This window comes from Chironomus tepperi, unplaced genomic scaffold (genome assembly GCF_022539635.2).
Source record: "Chironomus tepperi strain 1889 unplaced genomic scaffold, CSIRO-AGI_Ctep_v1 contig_364, whole genome shotgun sequence".
NCBI classification, from domain to species: Eukaryota; Metazoa; Arthropoda; class Insecta; order Diptera; family Chironomidae; genus Chironomus; species Chironomus tepperi.
Genome location: NW_027226486.1, coordinates 1,535,826 through 1,558,725, shown reverse-complemented (window position 1 = coordinate 1,558,725; position 22,900 = coordinate 1,535,826). Strand labels below are relative to the sequence as shown.

Sequence of the window (22,900 nt, the reverse complement as noted above, 5' to 3'; positions counted from 1 at the left end):
AAAGCCGACAATGGCTTGGTGACTCTGTTTTGACACAAGATTCGTCATGTCAGTCATCATGTCAGAGTCACAACGATCAAGTGCCGGAACTTGAATCGAACTTGAATCGTTTAACCAACTGTGTCAATTATTCACTTCCAGCCAGTCCACAACAAACACAATAAAACAATACAAAATTTACATAAAGTCAAAACTGACCTTTAATCCATTTTTATTATTACCATACCGTATCATCAAAAATTTAATTAATAATTCATTCATCAATAATTAATATAATTTTATTAAAAAAAAAAATTGTTATTGTGCATAAAATCAGCTGCAATTTACTTTGATAAAATATAACAATTACCATTAAAGAATAAAAATAATTTCATTATTTAATCCATTTTTTTTGTATCTATCTAGCATAAATCAATTACGGAGTCGAGATCCGCCTGGAGGGCGGCACATTTCTCTTTGTGATCCTTAATCTCATCTTTGAGACGTTCAACGTTTGCTTCTAGTAAGTAATTGCCCTTCTTTAATGATGATAGACGACCGTCGTGACTCTTTACACGTGGATCGAGGTTCGCCTTCTTTTTGTGGTCGTCGGCGTCCTGGAAATAGTGAGATTAAGGTGGTTAGATAGGGTTATGAGAGAATTATTGGAAATTGAGGGTTTATGAGGGTTTTAAGGCATAGCTAAGTATATGGCTACTTTTTGGACAAAATTAAGATAATTTGCTTCATTTTGGGGTTTTATGAGGTACTACATCTATAAGACAAGCTGCTCGAAGAGTCAGAAGTCAAGTTGAGTCGACTCTAGTCGAATTGACGGGTATCAATTGCTTTTAAGTCTACTAGATTGAACTACAACTATGTAGACTTCATACTCTGGCCATACTTGCCAATTTTGGTCAATTTTTGGAATAGTTCCAATGCATAGCAACCCGAATACCACAAATTGATCCAATGTGCGATTCCAGACTGGCGTGACCCTGACTTGGTGTAGAAATCAGTTTAGAACTAGAACTTTCCCAGAGTGATGCTAGCCTGGTACTAGATTTTGGATCAATTAAGCTATTTGTGCAACAATTTCCCTAAATTCACCCCTCTCCAGCTATGTCGGCTAATGTCGGCTAATGTCGGAATTTGGATCAATTAACCGACTAGCACAACATGTCACTCAAACCCAGCCCCCCTTCCTCCCACTTCCCTAACTATTTATAAATCCAACTTACTTCAGCTTCCGATTGACTTTCAGTTTCACTTTCGCTTCCTGACTCGCTCTCATCTGATTCTGGCTCTGATTCATCCTCCTCTTCCTCTTCTGGCTCCTCATTCTCTTCATGCTCCTCATCTGAATTTTCCTCTTCGACTGCTTTCATCATTGCTGCCATTTTTTCAACTTCCTTTTGCAATTTTTTGAATTTCTTCTTTTCGTCTCTGTAAATATTATTGAATAATTTGATCAAATTAAGAGTAAATGGAAATGCTTATTAAATTACTTGAGAATTTGTTGATTCTTCTTCATTCCGTCCCTTAATGATTTTCTTTCATTTCTTGCATTTTGTTCCTTTTCTTTTAATCTGACTAATTTTGATCGAAGCATTTCAACTTCACGTTTAAGTCGTCTGGCAGCTCGTTCAGCTTTCTGCTCTTCTGTTTCATCTTCTTCCTCTTCTGATAGAATTAATTCCATTTCTGGTGAGCTTTCTTTAGTTTGTTGGGCTTCACTTTGACGACGTGATTCAATGCCTCCGCCCTATGGAATATAATTGTTAAATTTTAATTAATTTTTATATAATTCAGGTTATTACTAGACTTGTGACGTAAGAACACATCCATAAGTTCCACAATAGACATTTTAAATCTATACATAAAGTTATTCTAGCATGTTCCACACATAAGAAGTTAAATATAAAATTTACGTAATTTTCTATGACTTATCAAACCATAAAATTACAAATTTTACAAAGCAAATTGTTATTATTATTATGGTTAGTTCTATTGAAGATTAACACATAATTAATAAAATGTTGTCAACACGACAGCCAAGCTGGTTATGTAGTTTGAACAAAAGGTTAAAGTTGAATGGATTTGAGTCAAAATTAGAGTCGACTTCGAGCTCTATAGGAATCAAGCAGCACTTGAGTAGCATTGATGACTTGATAGATATCTTGAAGCTCCTTTTGAACTGTTCGGCAATTTAATTGCGTAATGCGACTGGTTGACTCTTACTTCCTCCTTCTCCTCCGATGGCCCTTCTTAACTGTTCAAAATTCGGCAGTCAGCGTGACTCAAACTTGTTGTCGGATTCAGTTTGAATCTAGAACTACCAAACAGCACAAATACGTTAAAACGTTACAAAGTCCGACAACAAGTCAGCGTGACTCTAACATGGAACTGGATTTAAACCGATTCCGTCACCAAGACAGTATTTCTCTGGTCTTGTGCTGTATTTTTGATCGATGAAGCGACTTGTGCTATTTTGGCATGTACGGCCAGGATAGTAGCGAGCCTGACTCTCCTAATAAATCTTATAGAGCACCATGTCTAACCTTCATGCATTGTAACTACCATCACACAGAAAACCAAACACATTTGTACCCCATTAATGACAAAACACCAATAATTGTGCCTTTATATCCAGCAATCCAGCACTAATTTTTAAAAATACAAATTCAATAAAATGCCAAACAAAACGACAACCAGCTGCATCATGTTAAAATTTCATTACCTCATTTAAAGCGTATCCGCTTTCCTCATAGGTCTAAAATTATATTATTAATAAAAACAGCCGAGAAAATGTTCAAGAGAGAAGAATAAGAAGCATAAGCATTGTTTATAGTAAATAAGCCAAAAAAAAAAATTATTTTTATATCCACAAGACACAAACTCACATTCAATTTCTTCTCAAGATTAGCGATATATCTCTTCTGTTCCTCAATTTCCTTATGTGCATGATCTAATTGTTCAGCTGCTTCATGATACTTCCTTTCTAAGAACTTTGACTGTCTCTGTGCTTCATCAGATTCCTTCTTTAAGGTCTTAATCAATGCATCATCTGTAGTTCCATTTGATAATGAAACTGATGGCTCTGCAGCAACGCCACCTCTTGATTGTTGCAATTCAGCTTCCAATAATGCAATTTTAGCAAGTAATCTCTTATTTTCACGTTCCTGTGCTTCTTTATTTCTCAATTCTAATGCCAACATTTGTTTCGTACTTTGCAAGTCATCACGAACACGATCGATGTCATCGAGCTCATCCTCCTCGTCCGGTAGTGGTGATTGTGGACATTCTGTATTCAGTACAGCTTTTGATGCCGATTTCTCAAGCTGTTCCTCAATTGTCATCTGACGACGGAATTTCCTTAAGCCATCTAATACCGGTCGACTACGATCATTTGTCTTTGTTGGACGCAATTTAACTCCACTTTGAATTTCATGCAGTAAATTATCCAATGCTGTATTTTTCTTTTCCGTTTCAAAGACATATTGACCTTGGACTTTTGTCATTGATTTGCATGTTATTATTGGACTTGAACTAAAAATTTCACTTTATTATAATATTTATATGCCATAAATAACGAGTCATTCCTTACCGGTCATTGCATTGCACGTGTCTCAACTTTTTACCGTCTCTCATCATTTCGACTTCTTTCATCATTTCTGACCAGTCTGGACGCCGTCTTGGACGAGTTTTTAATTTTTCTATTGTCTCACGGCGCTTTTCAGAGATTGGCTTCTTATCGAAGTCTGGTGGTGGTTTGAGGCCCGGAGGAGGTGGTGGTGGTGGTGGCTGAAATTGGAAATTGGATAGAACAACTTAGTGCTTTAAGTTTTGGACTGTCCAAAGCAGTTTTAGAGCTATTTTTTGAATTTTACAGGAACATAAGAACTTGCTCTTGATTCCAATGCGTGATGCTGACTGGAAATTTGAAAGAGATTTTTGAGATTATATTTTAAATACTTACAGGTGGTGGTGGAAGTGGAACTGTAAAATAAATGAGATTAATAAAGAAAATATTGAATTAAAAAGATTCTAGACGTAAATATTTGTGATTAAAGTAAACATCATGGGTTAATTGAGGATGATGTCTAATGATTAAAGTTGGATTGAAGGGATGTAGGTCATGAACAGGATATGCATTTTTTCTAATAGACAAAGGCTTGATTTTAGGTACAGTAGAAGTATGTGAGTGATATTACGGACAGTGCGCTACCTTCAAGCATTCTTTGTGTCTGTTGGGATTTTGGATTCTGATTTTTATCTGGCTATCGATAGAGACAGTGGCAGTTAACGATATAGCTAGTTTAAGACCTCATAATCATGGAAAGTGAAAATCGGAAGAGACACGGCTAAAAGCGTGTAAAAAATGTGGCCTCATCCTGGTGTGACTGTGATATATGGTCAAATTCACACCAGCATCCACATTTTTCACATTTTGTGTGTCGTGCTCCTTCTGGGAACAGATTTTGAAACGTCCGAAGCTTTTCAATGGAAGGACGAGTACCCTAACAGATAGGATGTTTCATTAATTCAGAATAACCACCACTGTACCTTAAGAGCGGTATATTTGCCTTTAAAGGCTAAGTCCTTAGACATATGCATGCTCACATAATTTGATTAACTATACTCATTTAGTTTGCATATTTAGGTAAAGCACCGTTTACTTATTGTGTTAAGGGAGAGATCGGAGGGAATATTATTTCATCAATAGAACTTCCTAGAACACAATTGTTCTTTTTTGAAAAAAGTTCGTCATTTTCTAGGTAAATAAGTGAACAATCCCTAAGCAACATTCTAGTCTATATCGAGAAACTGCATATATTCAAAAATGCTTCATTTGTCTTCTTATTGCGTCAAACGATTAATTTTGAAAAAATATCGTAAATTATTTTTAAATAACAATGCAGTCATGAATCACTAGCCAAAATTCTAAAATAAATCTTAATAAAAATAAATACAAAACAATGCAAAACTGTCTAGTCATTCCTTACGAAAATGCTATTAAAAATTCTTTATAAACAAAAAAATTGAGGAAAATGTGAAAAGTGTGAAAATTTAGAGTGAGAAAAAATATAGCTGGAATCAATAAATAGACAATGATAAATTGCCTCACCAAGAAATGAAGTTTTTAAGTAAATATTTAATAAATGAGCATTTTCTCACTATTATTTTTGATATTGGGGATACAGAGTTAGGAATTTGGATAGATTGACTGTCTGGGGTGTAGTCAGGGTAGGAAGGAAGTCATTTAGGATCATTTCCTTCACATTTTGGACAATCGCCTTCAATTTTTTATGATTTTTTGTGAAAAAAAGGCCAAAATTTCTCCTAAATTCTGAGATTTTTGAAGGATTGAGTGACTATGTAGTTTGGGTATGTAAATTATCCTTTCAAAAATAGACTGAATCTAAAGAAATTCTAGGTCCGTTAGCCTCAACCCTAAGCAGGCAAAGAGTATGCTTTCAATATCAGATCAATCTGAGAATATAGCTAGTTAGCATGCTCAGCTAGTGTATATTAGGGTTCGTACAACACTGCTGTTATCCACGTCTACCAAATAATGCAGGCCAGCAGCCTTAGACGAGCTATGGAGGACAGCCAAAAGATTGAGGCCTGTTCATCTAAAATTAAGGAAATGCAGGCCTGTAGCATTAGACGAACTATATGCTTCAGTCAAAAATAACAGGCTAGTGCCTCTAAAATGCAGGAAAGGCAGGCCTGCGGTTCAAGACTGAACTCTAATACATTTAAGGAGAGCTCGCTTTAAATGAGCTCTAGTGATCATGTCTTTCAGCAGCTAGACCAAGACACCAACTCTGACCATCATTCACACTAAACTAAACACAATCAATTCCTACAGTCAATGACAAAAATGACGCAAGAAATTCTTCAAAATCAACCATAAAAATACTCACTTTTCTTGCTACTTTCAGCACGCAAAATTGCAGGCTTAAGAGGAAATGCCTCTAAACTCTTCTTGGTCTCAAATTCCATTTGCTTTGATGGTGCCTTCTTTAATTCAACAATAGGTATTTTCTCACGTGCTGGTAAATTCTTTGTTCGTAATGATGACGGAACTTTTCGTAATTTTGGCTTAATAAATTTTGGCTCAGGCGATGGTGAACGTTCGCGTACAATTGTCGGTTCTTTTGTGACGACTTTTTTAAGTTCTGGCTTTTTAAATGTAAATTCGGGTGATTTTGATCGGGTCTTCTCTGGCTCCGGTTCGGGTGCTTTTTTGACTTTCCTCAGAGCGGGGATGATTAGCTTTTGTTTACTATTGACTGGGGAAGGTGGACGATACGGTTCATTGTCACTAAAATCAAATTCATCGGAATCAATTTCATCTTCTGAGTCTGATTCCGTTTCTGATTCGGTTTCGGTCTCTTCCTCCTCTTCTTCTTCTTCTTCCTCATCTTCGTCAGAATCTTCATAAGTTTCTGGTGTCTTGCTTGGTGACTTTGATGGTGTTGATGCTTTTGATGGTGTTGGTGACTTACTTGGTGTTGTGCTGGGTGTTGACTTACTGGGAGTCGTACTTGGTGATTTACTGCCAAACTTTGGTGGTAGCTTCTTGTCAGCAACTAATGATTTTATGTCTGGTTCCTTTTTGACTTCAACAGCTTTTGGCTCTGGCTTCTTTAAAATTGATTGCGGCGGAATTGTCTTTTCCACCTTTAATGGCACTTTGATTTCTCTAGACTGCAGTTTTGCTGTCACTTCCTTTTTAGGTTCTGGCTCCTTTTTCACTGCTGCTGGTGAATCTGCTTTCGTTGCATCTGTTGATGCCTTTCTTTGCCATGTTCGTGTTGGTGTTGGTGTTGGTGATGGTGATGATGATGATGCCGTTGCTGATGATGCTGACGTATCTTTTAGCCATGACGGCTTTGATACTGTAGTTAGTCTTCCGTTGTTTAAAGGCATCTAAAATTGGAAAGATTTGAAAGGTTATTGAAAATGGCAGTAATTGAGTTTGAAGGAGGATGTGACGAAATTTTCCAAAATATACCCGATTTGGGGTCTGTTCCTAAATTTTGTCAATTTTTCAATGCTAAATGCTAGAGTGTCTCAGACCTCCAAACCTGAGTATGTCCAGCTCATGTCCATTTCGAACTCATTTCTGATCACTCTAGCTTGTCCATTCCAACATCATATGCCAAATACTTCCTAGACTTTTATTCCATTTCCAACTTAAATTCCCGTACATTCCAAACAATTAAGCAATGATTCATGCTAACCAAAATCATCTTCTGGAATGTTTATGCAAATAACTCATACAGCATGTGCAACAATTGTGGTTAAACGCCAACCATAATTTGTAATACACAAATTTGCTCACAAAATTTAATATTTCAATTCTCGTAAATTTAATTACAACAACAAAAAAACTGCATTCACATCGCGAGAATGACGATGATGATGAGAAGAAAAAAATTTGAGGATGAGTCAGAGATATTTATAGACGTAAACAGAAAATGTGATGAGAATTTTCTTTGAAAATCGCGCATTTTCGTCGTTAATTTGTAGAAATTTGTGGAACTTCCCATATGAGAAGTACATTGGAGTTGCTGGGATGTTGTTAGGTTGCTGACAAGACTGAAATCATTATGGTATAGATTCTGGGTATAGGAATGAGTTTAAGACACTCTGGAACTATCTAGATCTCGAAAATTGTAGAATTCAATTCATCAGCAACCAATAGACTACATATCAGTTCAATTCGTCGTCATTAAGATCCTGTCAAGTGTCAAACTACATCATCAGCTTCCATATAATCACCCAAAGTCCAACAAACCCAAAAATCATCAACAATCTGTGACTAATCACCCAAATTCCTAATCAAATCACTTGTAAATTGACCAAAAACTTGCCCAACATACTTCTGAGGTCAACAAGAGCACTCAATCGGTCAAGATTGACTAAATTCCAAGTATTAACAGCCACTCAACCTCAATCCTCTTTTGAAATTTTATTGATTTACTTAAACCCCAAAATTTATTTCCGTATACTTAATAAATAACCAAATATCTCCATCATGACCATTAGGAATATGATTTTAGGAACAGATGTTCACCACCTGTTTATTGATTTGTTATAAAATTTTCTGGATTATTTGAGGCTTATGTGGTTGAAGTAATTCCATTTATCCATCAGATATCATGGTTGAATTATTTGAGGGGAGGCAGCATGTGTAAGATTAATTGGAATTGAAATAATTTGCATAGTTTGGAATAAATTTTGATGATGTAAAGGATTTTGAGGAATTTATGTAAGAGAATGTAAGTGAGGAATTGGAAGTTTTGTGGATATTGTAATTTAGATTGTTGTGTTTAAGGATGAGTTGGGCTTAAAAGATGGTTAAATAGCACGTAATTGGTATAGGAAGTTAGTAAGCTGTAGACAGCGATAGAGGAAGTTTCAGGCGACATCTGAGGGTGGCTAAGGATCACAATTGATCTGTATAGTCAGCGAAGTTAGTAAATAAGCTTATAAAATATCATATTTGAGGCTAAAGAGCTATGAGAAGGGTCCTGTTGAGAGAGGTACCATTGAACTCGATGTTGGTCATTAGCATGCATTAGCCAGCTATATAGTCAGCTTCCGGAAAGTAGAACTAGTCCATAATGAGTCTAGATGGACTCCAAATGGATTTTGTACCTTTTATGGATTGGACATCGTTGGTTTTATCAAGGACATAGGTATTTTGTAGAAAATTTGGTATGGTACAACAGATCATCAATCGCAGTGCCGTTGCGCAAGCAAACCCTACATTATATTCTATTCTATGGATTTTAAGAGAAGCCTGGTGCTCAATTGGCTGGTTGTGCAGCTAAATAGAGCTCGAAATTGACTCCAACCCACTTTTCCATACAAAATAGAGTCGATTCTGAGCTCTGCAGCAAGGTAAGTAGCCTAAGATGACAAAATTGCGTCATATCACATCAATATCCAGTTGATGACTTATTTTAAAGTATTTTTGTAAGTAAACTATTGACGCAATCATATAAGGATGGCCCAGTCTCAAAAATCATTGAAACCAACACAAAATTTTTGGACCATTTCATTGATTTCCTTCACTAAGTCCTTGAAATGCTCTCTTTTCTTAAAATGACATCAATAATATTTTACAAATTATTAATATATTTTTTTTAAAACTTTATAACATCATCGCTTATTTCAGCATTGACATTCACTCTTGAACGACTAATTAAACTTTTAATTGGCAAGCGAATTGAAAATATAAAAAAAAATGTGGGAAGTTGCTTGTACTTATGGAAATCAATTTTCTGTAAGTCTTGAAAAAAAAAAAAGAATTAAAAAAGTTGATCTTTTCATTTCAATAGCAGCCATGAGCAATAAAAATGGATTTCCAAAGGGGGGATTGTTTAGATGTTATGTAACTTAAAATTGTGTTTCTAACTCTCGGTAACTGACTCTCTCTAGGCAATGGATAGCGCTTGACCTTTACAGCTAGCGAATTAAGTCAGCAACAGATTCTCTATATAAATAATTTTGTAAGGCTTGATATAATCTTAATCCTCTTCCCTACTGTTTCTCCCTCTAAAAGTGACTCCAAACATGGCCCTTCATGCTAAAACGGAAGTGTTGCAATACCATAGCCCAAATAAGAGCGTCTGCTTCAACCTTCCTGTACACGTCTGTGACTAGAATTGCAAGTCGTTTCCAGGCGACATGGAATGAACATGGCGTTATGTGCCATGTGACTTCCTGGAACCGGTTTATCAGTTTACCTATACCCAATATAGATACCTATAACTACCTTTGCCTCTAACCTAAGATATACTCTAGGGTATGCACCAAGTATAATCATAGGAATAGAAGTCTACCGATAAACCAGCCGTTGAATACGCTCCTGACTAGTTTGTTTAGTTATAGAGTTTACAAATCGCATCTAAACGACATTCCTGGTATGCATATGACACAAAAACAAGGTCAGATGGCTCTGGCATTGGGCCAGATTACGTGAAGATCGGCCTCAAGCCAGACTCACACCTTTTGGATTGTTAGCCTTTTGTATGTCTTGCTACTTTCGAGAATTTTGCTTTCTTGTTCACTAGGATTGAGATAAGGTTAGTCTAGGGGTGTATTATGCTTGAATGAGTTTCCTACTACATAGTAGATGCCAAAAGAGAGTAGAAGAACCGAATTTCCACCAGACATCACTGACAAATAACCATAAAAGAAGAAAAAGACTTCCTGACATCTTTGATATGCGATTTCCTATTTCTCTGAACTTTTTTTTTTTGACATATTATTTATCGATATATCGTCATGTAATGTCACTCATATGTATCAGTTATAGCTATAAATTGATTTCCACAATGAGAGCCATGAGAGCGAAACAGAAAATATTTTTTAGTAAACATAAAAAAAAGATGGAAAAAGAAGTGAGGCACATAGACGCATGAGAAGCAAATTTTATCACAAAAAAATTTTTATTTTTAGATTTTTTTTTTCTCTTTCCATTTTCATTTCTGTATTTTCAGCAGCAGCAAATGTTTAATGAACAAAAAAATGTCTCAAATTGCAGAACACAGGAAAGAGAAACAGTAAATTGATTTGTGATATATTTAGACAATCTAATGTTGTCACTAGAGTAAAATAGACGGCATTAATGTGTGTAAAGATTTGACTTTTTTATGTATTGGCAACGACGTCATCGTTTCAGACGAAAAAGTAATTGGGTCATAAGTATTCTCACTTATTGGTTTCTGTTTCTGTTATTTTTTTGAGAATAGTAGGAAAGGTCATTGTAAGATTTAAGTGGGTGATGTCGAGTTGAGGGCAAGGATGTGGTTTAATGAACTTAGAATCTTTAAAGGGTTCGGTCATGAGCTGCAGGTCTACATTTCTTGCGTTTTAGATGTGCAGGCCTGTACTTTCTGCAATTTTGATGTTCAGGCCTGCATTTCCTGCATATGAGTTAAGCAGACCTGTATTTTACGGCTGTATCTTGCAATTCGTCTAATTCTGTATGCCTACAACTTTAGACAAACCTTAGAAATTTTTAAAACATTTTCTTCAATTTTTCAGCACATATTTTCATCAAGAACTGCGATTGTCGTCAGTTTGTCTACAATTTGGCAATGTTTATGATTAGATCATTCACCTACTAATTCTGTCTTAAGCTTGCGTGGTCAGCTTTTCACGAAAGGGTCAATGTCCAGTTGATGCCTAGTTTTAACGTTTTTTTTGTATACTTGCTAGATTAAAATGTATATATTGAGCTGTTCTTGCTAAAACTAATATCTTTAGCTAGTATATGGGCTATCTGAGAGTGGACTTTACAAGACTTATCATACAGTTTGTGATTTGTAGAATATGAGTTATTGAATATGTAAATTTGCGTCAATGAACTAGGCATTGTAGTTGAACGGACACAAGAGGCGAAGCAAGTATTTTTTCGTAGAATGACAGGTGGGCTTGAGGTCAAACTTCTTTTAACTGCCTTCTACTTGCCCTTGATTGTGAGGATAATTAGAATCAAGTGTCATTTGCTTGGCAATTGCAGGCATAAGCCATTGAACACTGTTCTGAATGATTATTGCTACTAGATAGTCTATACTCGACTTACAGCCTATCAAAGTGACTGTTGTCGTCATTTCTGTTTCAACCAAGAGTGTAAAGCTAATCATAATTGATAGAAATTTAGTTGATCAGCTCTGCAGCCTTGATTGACTCTTAATATGTGTCATAAAAATGCGCTTCAAAACCACACCAATGCAGATTTGTTACTTCCAATTTTTGTTTCCAATTTTTCGTAAAAAATAAATAAATAGAGCTGATATAAAAGTATATCAGCTCTGCACCCTTGCTAATTCCTGCTTGTAAACAATGATCTTAGAAAATGCGCTTTAAAACCAAACCAATGCAGCTTTTTTACTTGTTATAAATTTTTTTTCCAATTTTTTCTCATCACATTCTGAATCCAGAAATTTCATCGTCATGCTAACAAAACCCATCCCATCCACAATAACATCAATTAATGTCGAAATAAGCATTTTGACTTATAACTTGTCCAAAATATCCTTCACACTTTTCATCTTATTACAAAAGAAAATTTCAGATTTTTCATTCAAAATTTTCTTCTTGATTTTTCATCACCTCCATTTTGGAAAATTTCATTCAATGAAAAATTTTTTTCATTTTTTTTTCACACTTACAATTTTTATCTCATTTGTTACAAAACTATTCAAAAATTTCAATTCCTTAAACTTTGCGGCACCGACAATAAAAAATTTTCCCGTTACATAAAAAAATTTACATTAAAATTTTCACTTTTATGAAGAAAATTTTTCACTTTCCCGAGACTAATTTTTCTTTTCTGTTCCTTTATTTTCTTCTTCTTCGCTCAATGTCCACACACATTCAATGTGTGATTCGATCGCGAGTTAAATTCTGTCTGAAAAAAAAATATAAATTGAGAGTTTTTCTTGTTTTCTGAAAAATTGCGAAACGAATTTTCACGATCACTTTTGCAAAAGAATCACTGCCTTTTTTTTTGAGGAACATTTTCATGTTCAGTGATCGCGAGAAAATTGTGAGAAAATGAGAAGAAAATTCTTTTTTGAATTTATGTGATGTCACAATCAATACAGCCGTAAGCATCATTTCCTCTCTCTCTTTGCGTCTTTGCGGTTGGGTTTTAGCGGATTTTTAAAAACTTTTTTATGTCTGTTGATCAGGAATGATCGCTTCTCGGCTGTAATGGCTAAGATCAAAGTGTTGTAGCTGTTCTTATCAGTTTAACATCTGATGACTCCTGCATAGCAAGGGGTCGAATGTTATACTGATTTTTGAGGAATTGATGGAAATCATGAAGCCTGTTTCTATTCTGTCCGGGTTAGCCTAGAAGAGCAATATGGGGTTGATCGAGAATGAATCAAAATTTTTGACAATTTATGAATTTTTATTCCAAAAATTTCAACAAAATTCAATAAAATACTCAAAAATTCTTCAAATTTCTTCACAGAATTAAGAAGGAAATTGAGAATATTAACAAAATAAGATTGACTTTGGCCATCGTCGATGAGTTGAGCAACACAAGTCCAATGTTTCCTTTCACTGTAACTTTTGATGCGTCCACAATTTCACCATCTGCAATTGCAGACTCAAGTGATGAAGTATAAACTTTCAATTTTGATGGAATTGATGTAAATAGTGAAGACACATCCACAACCTCCTGACTCTTTCCAAAATTCAAAACAACAACAGCAAATTCATTCTCATGCTGTCGCTTGTATGAGTAGACATTGTCGTTATTAGACAGGATACCCGTGTAGTTCCCAAATCTGAACATTGACTCCTTTCTGATTGTTGTGAGCTTCTTGAAAATCTTCAAATGACTGTTTGCAGCTGCTTCTTGTGCTTTAACATTGACTGTCTTGTAGTCATCACCAACCGGAAGCCAAGTGCTGTCAGCCTTAGAAAATCCTGCATTTTTGCTGTCATCCCATGGGAATGGAGTTCGTGCAGGATCTCGTGATAATTTCTCATAATTTACTGGATCATTTGTGTTGCATGCTTTAGGATCTACAGTATCATTCCAAGAAAGATGAACATTTGTCATGACAAGCTCTTCACCTTGATATGTTATGGCTGCTCCAGGAAGAGTTTGAATAAGAATATTAAGCAAGTCTCCACGTTCGACTCCTAACCTTGAAGCAATTCTGTGCTGATCGTGATTTCCTAGGACCCAATTAGCTATGTGTCCAGCTGGCATGTTGTCTAGCCATAAATCAACAGCACTTTTGAAATCTTCTGCTGTGCTGTTGATGTTTGTGTTTTTAATGAGTTCAAAGTTGAATGGGAAGTGTGCACCAGGTGTTGTTGCGTTTCCATAGTAAATCATGTTCAAGTCAACATCAGCATATGATTCCAACATTAGAACCTTACTTCCAACCTTGTTTTTAGTTGCAAAATCATCCATCAGATTCCTCCATTGATATACCATATCATATGTCTCTGGCTGGTCACGTGTACAAATATTTATCAATGAGCAGTGATCATACTGATCGCAGTTTGGATCATAAGATCGTGGCTCACCTGGAAAACTTCCATCTGGGTTCATTTTCTCGAAAAGTGTTCTGATTGCATCGACACGGAAGCCATCAACACCTTTGTCCATCCAAAACTTGAGGACATCCTTCATTTCTTGTACAACTTTAGGATTTCTATAATTCAAGTCTGGTTGCTGATAAACAAACATGTGATAATACATTTGCTGTCTAATCTCTGACCATTTCCATGCTGAGTATCGGAATCTTGACATCCAGTTGTTGATTGGAACTGGAATATTGGATACTTCATCAATTTGTGGGGTTCTCCATATGTAGTAGTCCTCATAGCCCGAAATATTGCGTTCACTCTTCTGGAACCATTCATGTTCATCTGAGCTGTGATTCGGCACAAAGTCAAGAATCAACTTCAAACCTATTCTATTACATTCAGCAATCAACTGATCAAAGTCACCTAGATTGCCAAATAATGAATGTATGTCACGGAAATCAGAGATGTCATAGCCAAAATCAGCATCAGGTGATTTATAAATTGGCGATAGCCATACGCCGTCTATCCCTAGATCCTTCAAATATTGTAATTTTGACTTGATTCCTTGCAAATCTCCAATGCCGTCATTGTCGCTATCCATAAAAGAACGCGGATAGATCTGATAGAAATTTCCAGATTCATACCATTCGTATGAATGTGCAGCACAGCAGAAAGCACTTACAGCTAATAAAATTTTAATGAACTGATGCATTGCAGTTATGTATAATGTACTAAAGTAAGGCATTTATTTCTAAAGAGCTTTATATACTCACTTTACTTTGCTTACTGGATAAAAACATCAATTTCATTTGTCAATATTTGTTATTTACCTACTTGTTAGGTACACTTAATTCCTTGCAACCTGCCTTGATATAAATTAGAAGACTTTGATAAGAGTGAGAGATTATTTTCACATGATTTGAGGAACTTAAATTGAATGCTGCAAAAAAATTCTAAATTATGGAACTAGAATGAATCCTAGCTGAGTTAACTTTACAAGTCTGACATGTCTGATGCCTTTGGATAAGAAATAAATGGAAATTTTTAAAGTTTATGAATTTTTTATTTTATAAAATTAACAGAACTTAATGAAAAGTTTGAAGACTCTACAAATTTCTTTTCAAAAATAAGAAAGAAATTGAGAATATTAGCAAAATAAGATTGACTTTGGCCATCGTCGACGAGTTGAGCAGCACAAGTCCAATGTTTCCTTTTACTGTAACTTTTGAGGCATCCAAAATTTCACCATCTGCAATTCCAGATTCAAGCGATGAAGTATAAACTTTCAATTTTGATGGAATCGATGTAAATAGTGAAGACACATCCACAACCTCCTGACTCTTTCCAAAATTCAAAACAACAACAGCAAACTCATTCTCATGCTGTCGCTTGTATGAGTAGACATTATTATTATTCGACAGTATACCCGTGTAATTACCCAATCTGAACATTGATTCCTTTCTAATTGTTGTAAGTTTCTTGAAGATCTTCAAATGACTGTTTGCAGCTGCTTCTTGTGCTTTAACATTGACTGTCTTGTAGTCATCACCAACTGGTAGCCAAGTACTGTCAGCATTGGAAAATCCTGCATTCTTGCTGTCGTCCCAAGGGAATGGAGTTCGTGCCGGATCTCGTGATGCTTTTTCATAATTAATTGGATCGTTTGTGTTGCATGCCGCTGGATCTACAGTCTCTTCCCAAGAAAGATGAACATTTGTCATGACAAGTTCTTCACCTTGATATGTTATAGCAACACCAGGAAGAGTTTGAAGCAAAATGTTTAACAAGTCACCGCGTTCAACACCTAACCTTGATGCTATTCTGTGCTGATCATGATTTCCTAATACCCAATTAGCTATGTGTCCAGCTGGCATGTTGTCTAGCCACAGATCAACAGCACTTTTGTAATCAGCAGCTGTACTATTGATATTTGTGTTTTTAATGAGTTCGAAGTTGAATGGGAAGTGTGCGCCAGGTATTGTAGCATTTCCATAGTATATCATGTTGAGATCAATCCTAGCACCAGATTCCAACATGAGAACTTTACTTCCAACCTTGTTTTCAGCTGCAAATTCATCTAGTACCTTTCTCCATTGGTATACCATGTCATAAGTCTCTGGCTGGTCATGTGTATAAATATTATTCAATGAGCAATGATCATTCATGTCACAATTTGGATCATAGGATCGTGGCTCGTCTGGGAAGGTTCCATCATCATTCATTTTCTCAAAAAGATGCGGAATCGCATCAACACGGAAGCCACTGACACCTTTGCTCATCCAAAACTTGAGGACATCCTTCATTTCTTGTACCACTTTTGGATTTCTGTAATTTAAGTCTGGCTGTTGATAAAGAAATATGTGATAGTACATTTGCTGTCTAATCTCAGACCATTTCCATGCTGGATATCTAAATATTGAGATCCAGTTATTTATTGGAACTGGAATGTTGGATACTTCATCTATTTGTGGTGTTCTCCATATGTAATAATCCTCATATCCAGATTCATTGCGTTCACTTTTTTGGAACCATTCATGTTCATTGGAGCTGTGATTTGGTACGAAATCCAAAATTAGCTTCAAGTCTAATCGGTTACATTCAGTAACTAATTGGTCGAAATCGGCTAATGTGCCGAACAATGAATGTATATCACGGAAGTCAGAAATGTCATATCCAAAATCTGCATTTGGTGATTTATATATTGGCGATAACCAGACACCGTCCATGCCTATGTCCTTTAAATATTGTAATTTAGATTTGATTCCTTGCAAATCCCCAATTCCATCATTGTCGCTGTCCATAAATGAACGTGGATAGATCTGATAGAAATTTCCAGACTCATACCATTCGTATGAATGTGCAGCGCACCAGAAAGCACTTAGAAGTAAAAAAATTTTAATGAACTGATGCATTGCAGCTTATTTAATGTATTAACTAAAGCAAGGCATTCCTTAAAGAGCTTTATATACTCACGTACTGGATAAAAACATGAGTTTTATTTGTCAATATTTGTTATTTACCTACTTGTTAGGGGTTGTGCTGGAGTGACGTCTAATTGAAAAATGGAGCTTTTTTGAAGCGTCTTCTACTTTGCCGTAACTAGTTCCAATAATTCGAGAACCCAAATTGACTCTTCCTTATCCTGGCCACGCCCCTGTCTTCTATTGTTGACAATTGTTCCTCTACGAATTCTCTTGGCTACCAAACCTCCTTCAAATCCTTTCAAAAGTAAGTTATGGTTAATGATAAACCTATGCATGCACTTACTGTATTTACTTTTAATTGCAATTTGTATGGGCACTCAAATTCTCAACGATATATCAGTAGCCTTTGATAAGATTATGTCTACATGATTGGCGGAACTATATTGCATACCAATGAATCAATATTTGTTTGATCTATTGCATCATTGCACGTGATCAGTAGCTTTAATGGGTTACCGATGTATTTCCTTGTCTCGATCTCGAGAAATTATTGATACAAAGACTATAGACGGGAAACTTTAGTTGATATGGAAAATTTTAAATTATATAATCGACTCTCCTTTTTGAAATTTAAGGAAGTCCATTTCAAATAGGATGAAATTTACATCTTTAGGTGATATAAGGTTTGATAGCTTTAAAAAATTAAAAAATTCATCGTATTTCTTGTGTGAAAATGAGATTTTATTCATTATTTTAAAATTTATATGATGTCACAATTTATACAGCCACAAGCATGATTGCAGTTTAGTTTCAACTAAGTTTTAAAAATTAGACAAAAATTCTACAAATTTCTTCTCAAAACTAAGAAGAAAAATGAGAATATTAACAAAATAAGGTTGACTTTGGCCATTGTCGATGAGTTGAGCAACACAAGTCCAATGTTTCCTTTTACTGTGACTTTTGAGGCATCCACAATTTCACTGGAATTGAAATGAATAATATTTTATCAATTTTACATGCTCCAAGCTAGTATAATGAATAGCAGGAGCACTATTGATCCATGGGTAGGAAGTGATGAACAAAAAACTTACCCATCTGCAATTCCAGACTCAAGTGATGAAGTATAAACTTTCAATTTTGATGGAATCGATGTAAATAGTGAAGACACATCCACAACCTCTTGACTCTTTCCGAAATTCAAAACCACAACAGCAAATTCATTCTCATGCTGTCGTTTGTATGAGTAGACATTATTATTATTCGACAGTATACCCGTGTAGTTGCCAAATCTGAACATTGACTCCTTTCTGATTGATGTGAGCTTCTTGAATATTTTCAAATGACTGTTTGCTGCTGCTTCTTGTGCTTTAACATTGACTGTCTTATAGTCATCACCCACAGGAAGCCAAGTGCTGTCTGCTTTTGAAAAGCCTGCATTTTTACTGTCGTCCCATGGAAATGGAGTTCTTGCCGGATCTCGTGATGCTTTTTCGTAATTAATTGGATCATTTGTATTGCATGCCGCTGGATCTACAGTCTCTTCCCAAGAAAGATGAACATTTGTCATGACAAGTTCTTCACCTTGGTATGTTATTGCAGCACCTGGGAGAGTCTGAATGAGAATATTCAGCAAGTCACCGCGTTCTACACCTAACCGTGATGCAACTCGATGTTGATCATGATTTCCAAGGACCCAGTTTGGGATATGTCCAGCCGGCATGTTGTCGAGCCACAAATCAACAGCTTTTTTGAAATCAGCAGCTGTACTGTTGATGTTTGTGTTTTTAATGAGCTCAAAGTTGAATGGGAAGTGTGCACCAGGTGTTGAAGCATTTCCATAGTACAGCATGTTGAGGGCAACCTCTGCATATGACTCCAACATAATAACTTTACTTCCAACTTTATTTTCAGCTGTAAATTCATCCACGACCTTTCTCCACTGGTACACCATATCATATGTCTCTGGCTGATCATGTGTATAAATATTAACTAATGAACAGACATCATACCGGTCACAATTTGGATCATAAGATCGTGGCTCATCTGGGAAGGTTCCATCATCATTAATTTTCTCGAAAAGGACTGGAATAGCATCGACACGGAAGCCATCAACGCCCTTGCCCATCCAATACCTGATGACATTCTTCATTTCTTCTACAACTTTTGGATTTCTGTAATTTAAGTCTGGCTGCTGATACACGAAATTATGATAATACATCTGTTGTCTAATGTCTGACCATTTCCATGCTGAGTATCTAAATGTTGACAACCAGTTGTTGATTGGAACTGGAATATTGGATATTGGATCTATCTGTGGGGTCCTCCAAATGTAGTAATCCTCATATCCCGAAACATTGCGCTCACTCTTCTGGAACCATTCATGCTCATCTGAGCTGTGATTAGGTACAAAGTCAAGAATCAACTTCAATCCAATTCTATTACACTCAGCCACTAATTGATCAAAATCAGCTAGTGTACCAAACAAGGAATGTATATCCCGAAAGTCAGAAATGTCATATCCGAAATCTGCATTTGGTGACTTATAAATTGGCGATAGCCATACGCCGTCTATTCCTAGATCCTTCAAATATTGCAATTTAGACTTGATTCCTTGCAAATCTCCAATTCCATCATTGTCGCTATCCATAAAGGAACGCGGATATATCTGATAGAAATTTCCAGATTCATACCATTCGTATGAATTTGCAGCACAGCAGAAAGCACTTACAGCTAATAAAATTTTAATGAACTGATGCATTGCAGTTATGTTTAATGTACTAAAGTAAGGCATTTATTTCTAAAGAGCTTTATATACTCACTTTACTTTGCTTACTGGATATAAACATCAATTTCATTTGTCAATATTTGTTATTTACCTACTTGTGAAGGGATTGTACGGGAATGATGGGTTAGTGAGGATTGGGAGTTTAAGGAGGATGTCTCTGTGTTGGATGGTTCTAGGAAAGAATGTAGAGGACTATTATGGGGTTGTTGAGAGTCAAAAAACCAGTCTGGACCAGGTTTCGAGGATTTTTTGGAGAAAACCAACAAGCAGGAGCATGACTTCTAGGTCCACAGATTCTTGGCTCTTTGCTATTTGGTTTGAGATTCTAGATTCACTGAAGCTTAGCCCCTTTGTCATGAGCATTTCTAGCTACGCTCCTGGCTTGATAACATCCGCTCAACTGTTTAACCCCCTCTCAATATCCGCTCTAGTCTGAAGTTAGAAGTCATTAATCATCAACTCCCACATTAATGTACTTACTTTATACTTTTCAATGCTATATGGCCACTCAAATTCTCTTCGATGTATCAGAAGTCTTTGATAAGATAAATAGATTGAAAGATTACTTCAACATGATTGGCGGAACTATAGTGGAAGTCGATGAAAAAGTAGTCTTTTAAGTAGTTCCACTGATTTGATTTGTAGAGCTATATGAAAGACTATTGGATGCAGATGTTCTGTTTGATGACTTGAAAAAAGGAAGTTTTGGTGCATTAGGAGACTAGAATGGATATGATGGACATTATGTCATGATAATCCATAGAAAATTGAAGATTTTGGTCCAAAAAAATGAGTAGGATGGTTCAAACCACCACTAACCTCCCCATCCCTGCGTACGGCACCGACTAGAGTTATCCAGTGCTTGTACATAAATCAACAGCCTCCAAGAGCCATGTCCTGTCAAATAAAATCACATAACTATTTAAATAATCCCTACCTTTCCCAAATCAGGAGAACAATCTTCAGAGCAGTGCTGTCCACCCTTTTATTCACTACGACACACCTTGGTGATAGTCTGCGGCCTAAACAGCACATGGAATCCGGTTTATGGCATTTTAAAACATTTGTGTACGGCACGTGCGGTAGCACACAGTTTGGACACCACTACAATAAGGAGCTACATTACATCCCATCTCCATCATCTCAATGTGCCTTTAACTGCTCATTTAAACTTCATTTCATTAACAAACAATTGATTGTTGATACAACCTAACCGAAACAATTTGATTACTCCAATCACATCCTGAGAAATGACAATATGAAATGGCATTATTCAAACATCAAGCCTTAATCTATAGACAAATTCAAAATCTACATAATTGAGCTAGCTTGAAGAAATAAAATCAATAAATTTCATCAAGAATGAGGAAGGTCACTGATGGATATTATACAAATGCTATCTAGTACATTACATCAATAACAGAGCAAGACCAGATACATTAAATAAAAGATGAAAGCAGCATGAGGCAACAAAGAGAGCTTTAACATGTAGTTAACATCAATTTGCAAATAGTAACAAAATATACATACATACAGACAGTACCGTAAAGTACAATCAACCTCACATTATACATAGTATGTATATTATTTAAGGATATACATATATGTTGTTAGAGGGAGGAGAGATTCATGCTAGATAAGAATTATCTATTGAGTAGTGTTGTAGGTATACATAATATTTATTTTGTAGAAACAGCATCAACATTAGAAGTAAAGTAAAAAATGAACGATTGGTGATGAAGGCGCATTTTGAGTTGGGAATGGTGCTGGAATTGGCGATTCTGGAGATGTGGATTTATAGCAGATTTAGCGGACTGGAAGTTCAAAGGGTGTTGAATTGGAAATTAGGGTTGAATTGGGGTTAATCCTACACTGATGAAGGACAACCCGTCACTGATGAAGGAGTCAACCCCAGACTGATGAAGATCAAATTCATTCTGATGAGGTTCAACCCTGTTCTGATGAAGGTCAACCCTCCACTACTGATGGTCAACCCCAGATTGAAAGAATCAACCCAACACTGAAATCCACTCTTTTAAATTAACTCTGATGATGGTCAACCCCACACTAAAGGAGTCAACCTCACACTAAAGATGGTCAACACCTGATTGATGAAGGTCAACCCCAGGTTGATGGGGACAAACTCTGTTCTGATGAGGGTCAACTCCAGACTGATGAAGGTCAACCCCAGACTGATGAAGGTCAACTCCAGACTGATGAAGGTCAACCCCAGACTGATTAAGGTAAACTCCAGACTGATGAAGGTCAACTCTAGACTGAAGGAATCAACCTCACATTGATGAGGGTCAAATTCATTCTACCCGGGGTCAACTCTCCACCCAACTTCCTTCTATACGTCCCTGACAAGAGATCAAAAATCAAAAATATCCCCGCCAAACCTCCACCAATATCCCTCATATTCCCACAATACCATGGTACAGCATATATAAATGCACTTGAGAAATGAAGTCTCATCATCATCATTTTCGTCATCATTGAAATGATATGTTTGAGGCACGTTTATAACATGACTGAATTGCTCTGTAAATAAACACATGATAAAATTTCATTTACGATCGATATCAATATCAAATATCGTGGAGAGAGAGAGAGGTGTAAGTACATGTATTTCTGTGCATGTATGGTTACCACTGAATAAATATTGAAAAGCACAAAATGAGATGGAAAAGAAGCTGTAAGATGTTGGGGGCGCACAAATAAAAGTATTGCGAAAGAAGTACTTGAGGCCTGTAATAGCATATCATATCGTCATCATCATCATCATGTGTACATATTGCCTATATTATATATTTACTGTACATTATATCCCTTCCTATCATTTTCATTTGATGCCAATTTTATTACATTCCAAAAAAAATAAGGCGATACTTTATACACCCTTACAATATGTAAGCAATAATACCTGCCATGCCCTTGGTTATTTGCACTTCAGATAGATTATTTATTGATTGAATGGATATTGTTGAGAGTCTAACAGACGAAAATAAGCCTTAAAAAAAGGATAGAAGTTGTCGTAATTTACTTAAGTCATAAAATAAAAGGATGAGACTGTGGATATACCTTTAGTATTTTTTGGAGAGAGATGGATGTTAAATGGATCCAAAAT

At 36.0% G+C, this 22,900-nt stretch overlaps 4 protein-coding genes and 1 non-coding gene across 5 annotated transcripts; 1 reads left to right on the top strand and 4 right to left on the bottom strand.

The window, feature by feature from the left end:
• Positions 1–176: 176 nt before the first annotated feature.
• On the bottom strand, positions 177–12,425 carry LOC139095275 (calponin homology domain-containing protein DDB_G0272472-like). Its single transcript, XM_070646572.1, has 8 exons — positions 12,180–12,425; positions 5,910–6,918; positions 3,959–3,978; positions 3,587–3,783; positions 2,883–3,528; positions 1,488–1,744; positions 1,221–1,425; positions 177–596 (listed from the first exon to the last, which is right to left on the bottom strand). Exons 2-8 carry the CDS (start codon positions 6,916–6,918, stop codon positions 402–404), a joined length of 2,529 nt encoding a protein of 842 aa, XP_070502673.1. The 5' UTR covers positions 12,180–12,425; the 3' UTR covers positions 177–401.
• A 281-nt stretch (positions 12,426–12,706) lies between these two features.
• LOC139095565 (U2 spliceosomal RNA) lies at positions 12,707–12,907 on the top strand. Its single transcript, XR_011544880.1, has one exon. It is a non-coding gene; the product is annotated as a U2 spliceosomal RNA (small nuclear RNA).
• A 75-nt stretch (positions 12,908–12,982) lies between these two features.
• LOC139095445 (maltase A1-like) lies at positions 12,983–14,809 on the bottom strand. Its single transcript, XM_070646796.1, has one exon. It carries the CDS (start codon positions 14,807–14,809, stop codon positions 12,983–12,985), a length of 1,827 nt encoding a protein of 608 aa, XP_070502897.1.
• Positions 14,810–15,057: 248 nt separating this feature from the next.
• On the bottom strand, positions 15,058–16,976 carry LOC139095444 (maltase A1-like). The gene is made up of 2 exons (XM_070646795.1): positions 15,282–16,976; positions 15,058–15,081 (listed from the first exon to the last, which is right to left on the bottom strand). Exons 1-2 carry the CDS (start codon positions 16,974–16,976, stop codon positions 15,058–15,060), a joined length of 1,719 nt encoding a protein of 572 aa, XP_070502896.1.
• Positions 16,977–18,075: 1,099 nt separating this feature from the next.
• On the bottom strand, positions 18,076–19,779 carry LOC139095443 (maltase A1-like). Its single transcript, XM_070646794.1, has one exon. The coding sequence runs from the start codon at positions 19,777–19,779 to the stop codon at positions 18,076–18,078; it is 1,704 nt and encodes a 567-aa protein (XP_070502895.1).
• Between the last annotated feature and the right edge of the window lie 3,121 nt (positions 19,780–22,900).

Excerpts from the sequence above, each read along its gene's own strand:
- LOC139095275 (XM_070646572.1), bottom strand. The coding sequence starts at position 6,918 with ATGCCTTTAAACAACGGAAGACTAACTACAGTATCAAAGCCGTCATGG. Across the intron at positions 3,529-3,586 it reads CACGTGCAATGCAATGACCG|TTCAAGTCCAATAATAACAT; the intron begins GTAAGGAATGAC and ends TGAAATTTTTAG. Across the intron at positions 1,426-1,487 it reads AAGAATCAACAAATTCTCAA|AGACGAAAAGAAGAAATTCA; the intron begins GTAATTTAATAA and ends TAATATTTACAG.
- LOC139095445 (XM_070646796.1), bottom strand. The coding sequence starts at position 14,809 with ATGCCTTACTTTAGTACATTATACATAACTGCAATGCATCAGTTCATT.
- LOC139095444 (XM_070646795.1), bottom strand. The coding sequence starts at position 16,976 with ATGCATCAGTTCATTAAAATTTTTTTACTTCTAAGTGCTTTCTGGTGC. Across the intron at positions 15,082-15,281 it reads TGGATGCCTCAAAAGTTACA|GCATCAGACATGTCAGACTT; the intron begins GTAAAAGGAAAC and ends TCTTATCCAAAG.
- LOC139095443 (XM_070646794.1), bottom strand. The coding sequence starts at position 19,779 with ATGCCTTACTTTAGTACATTAAACATAACTGCAATGCATCAGTTCATT.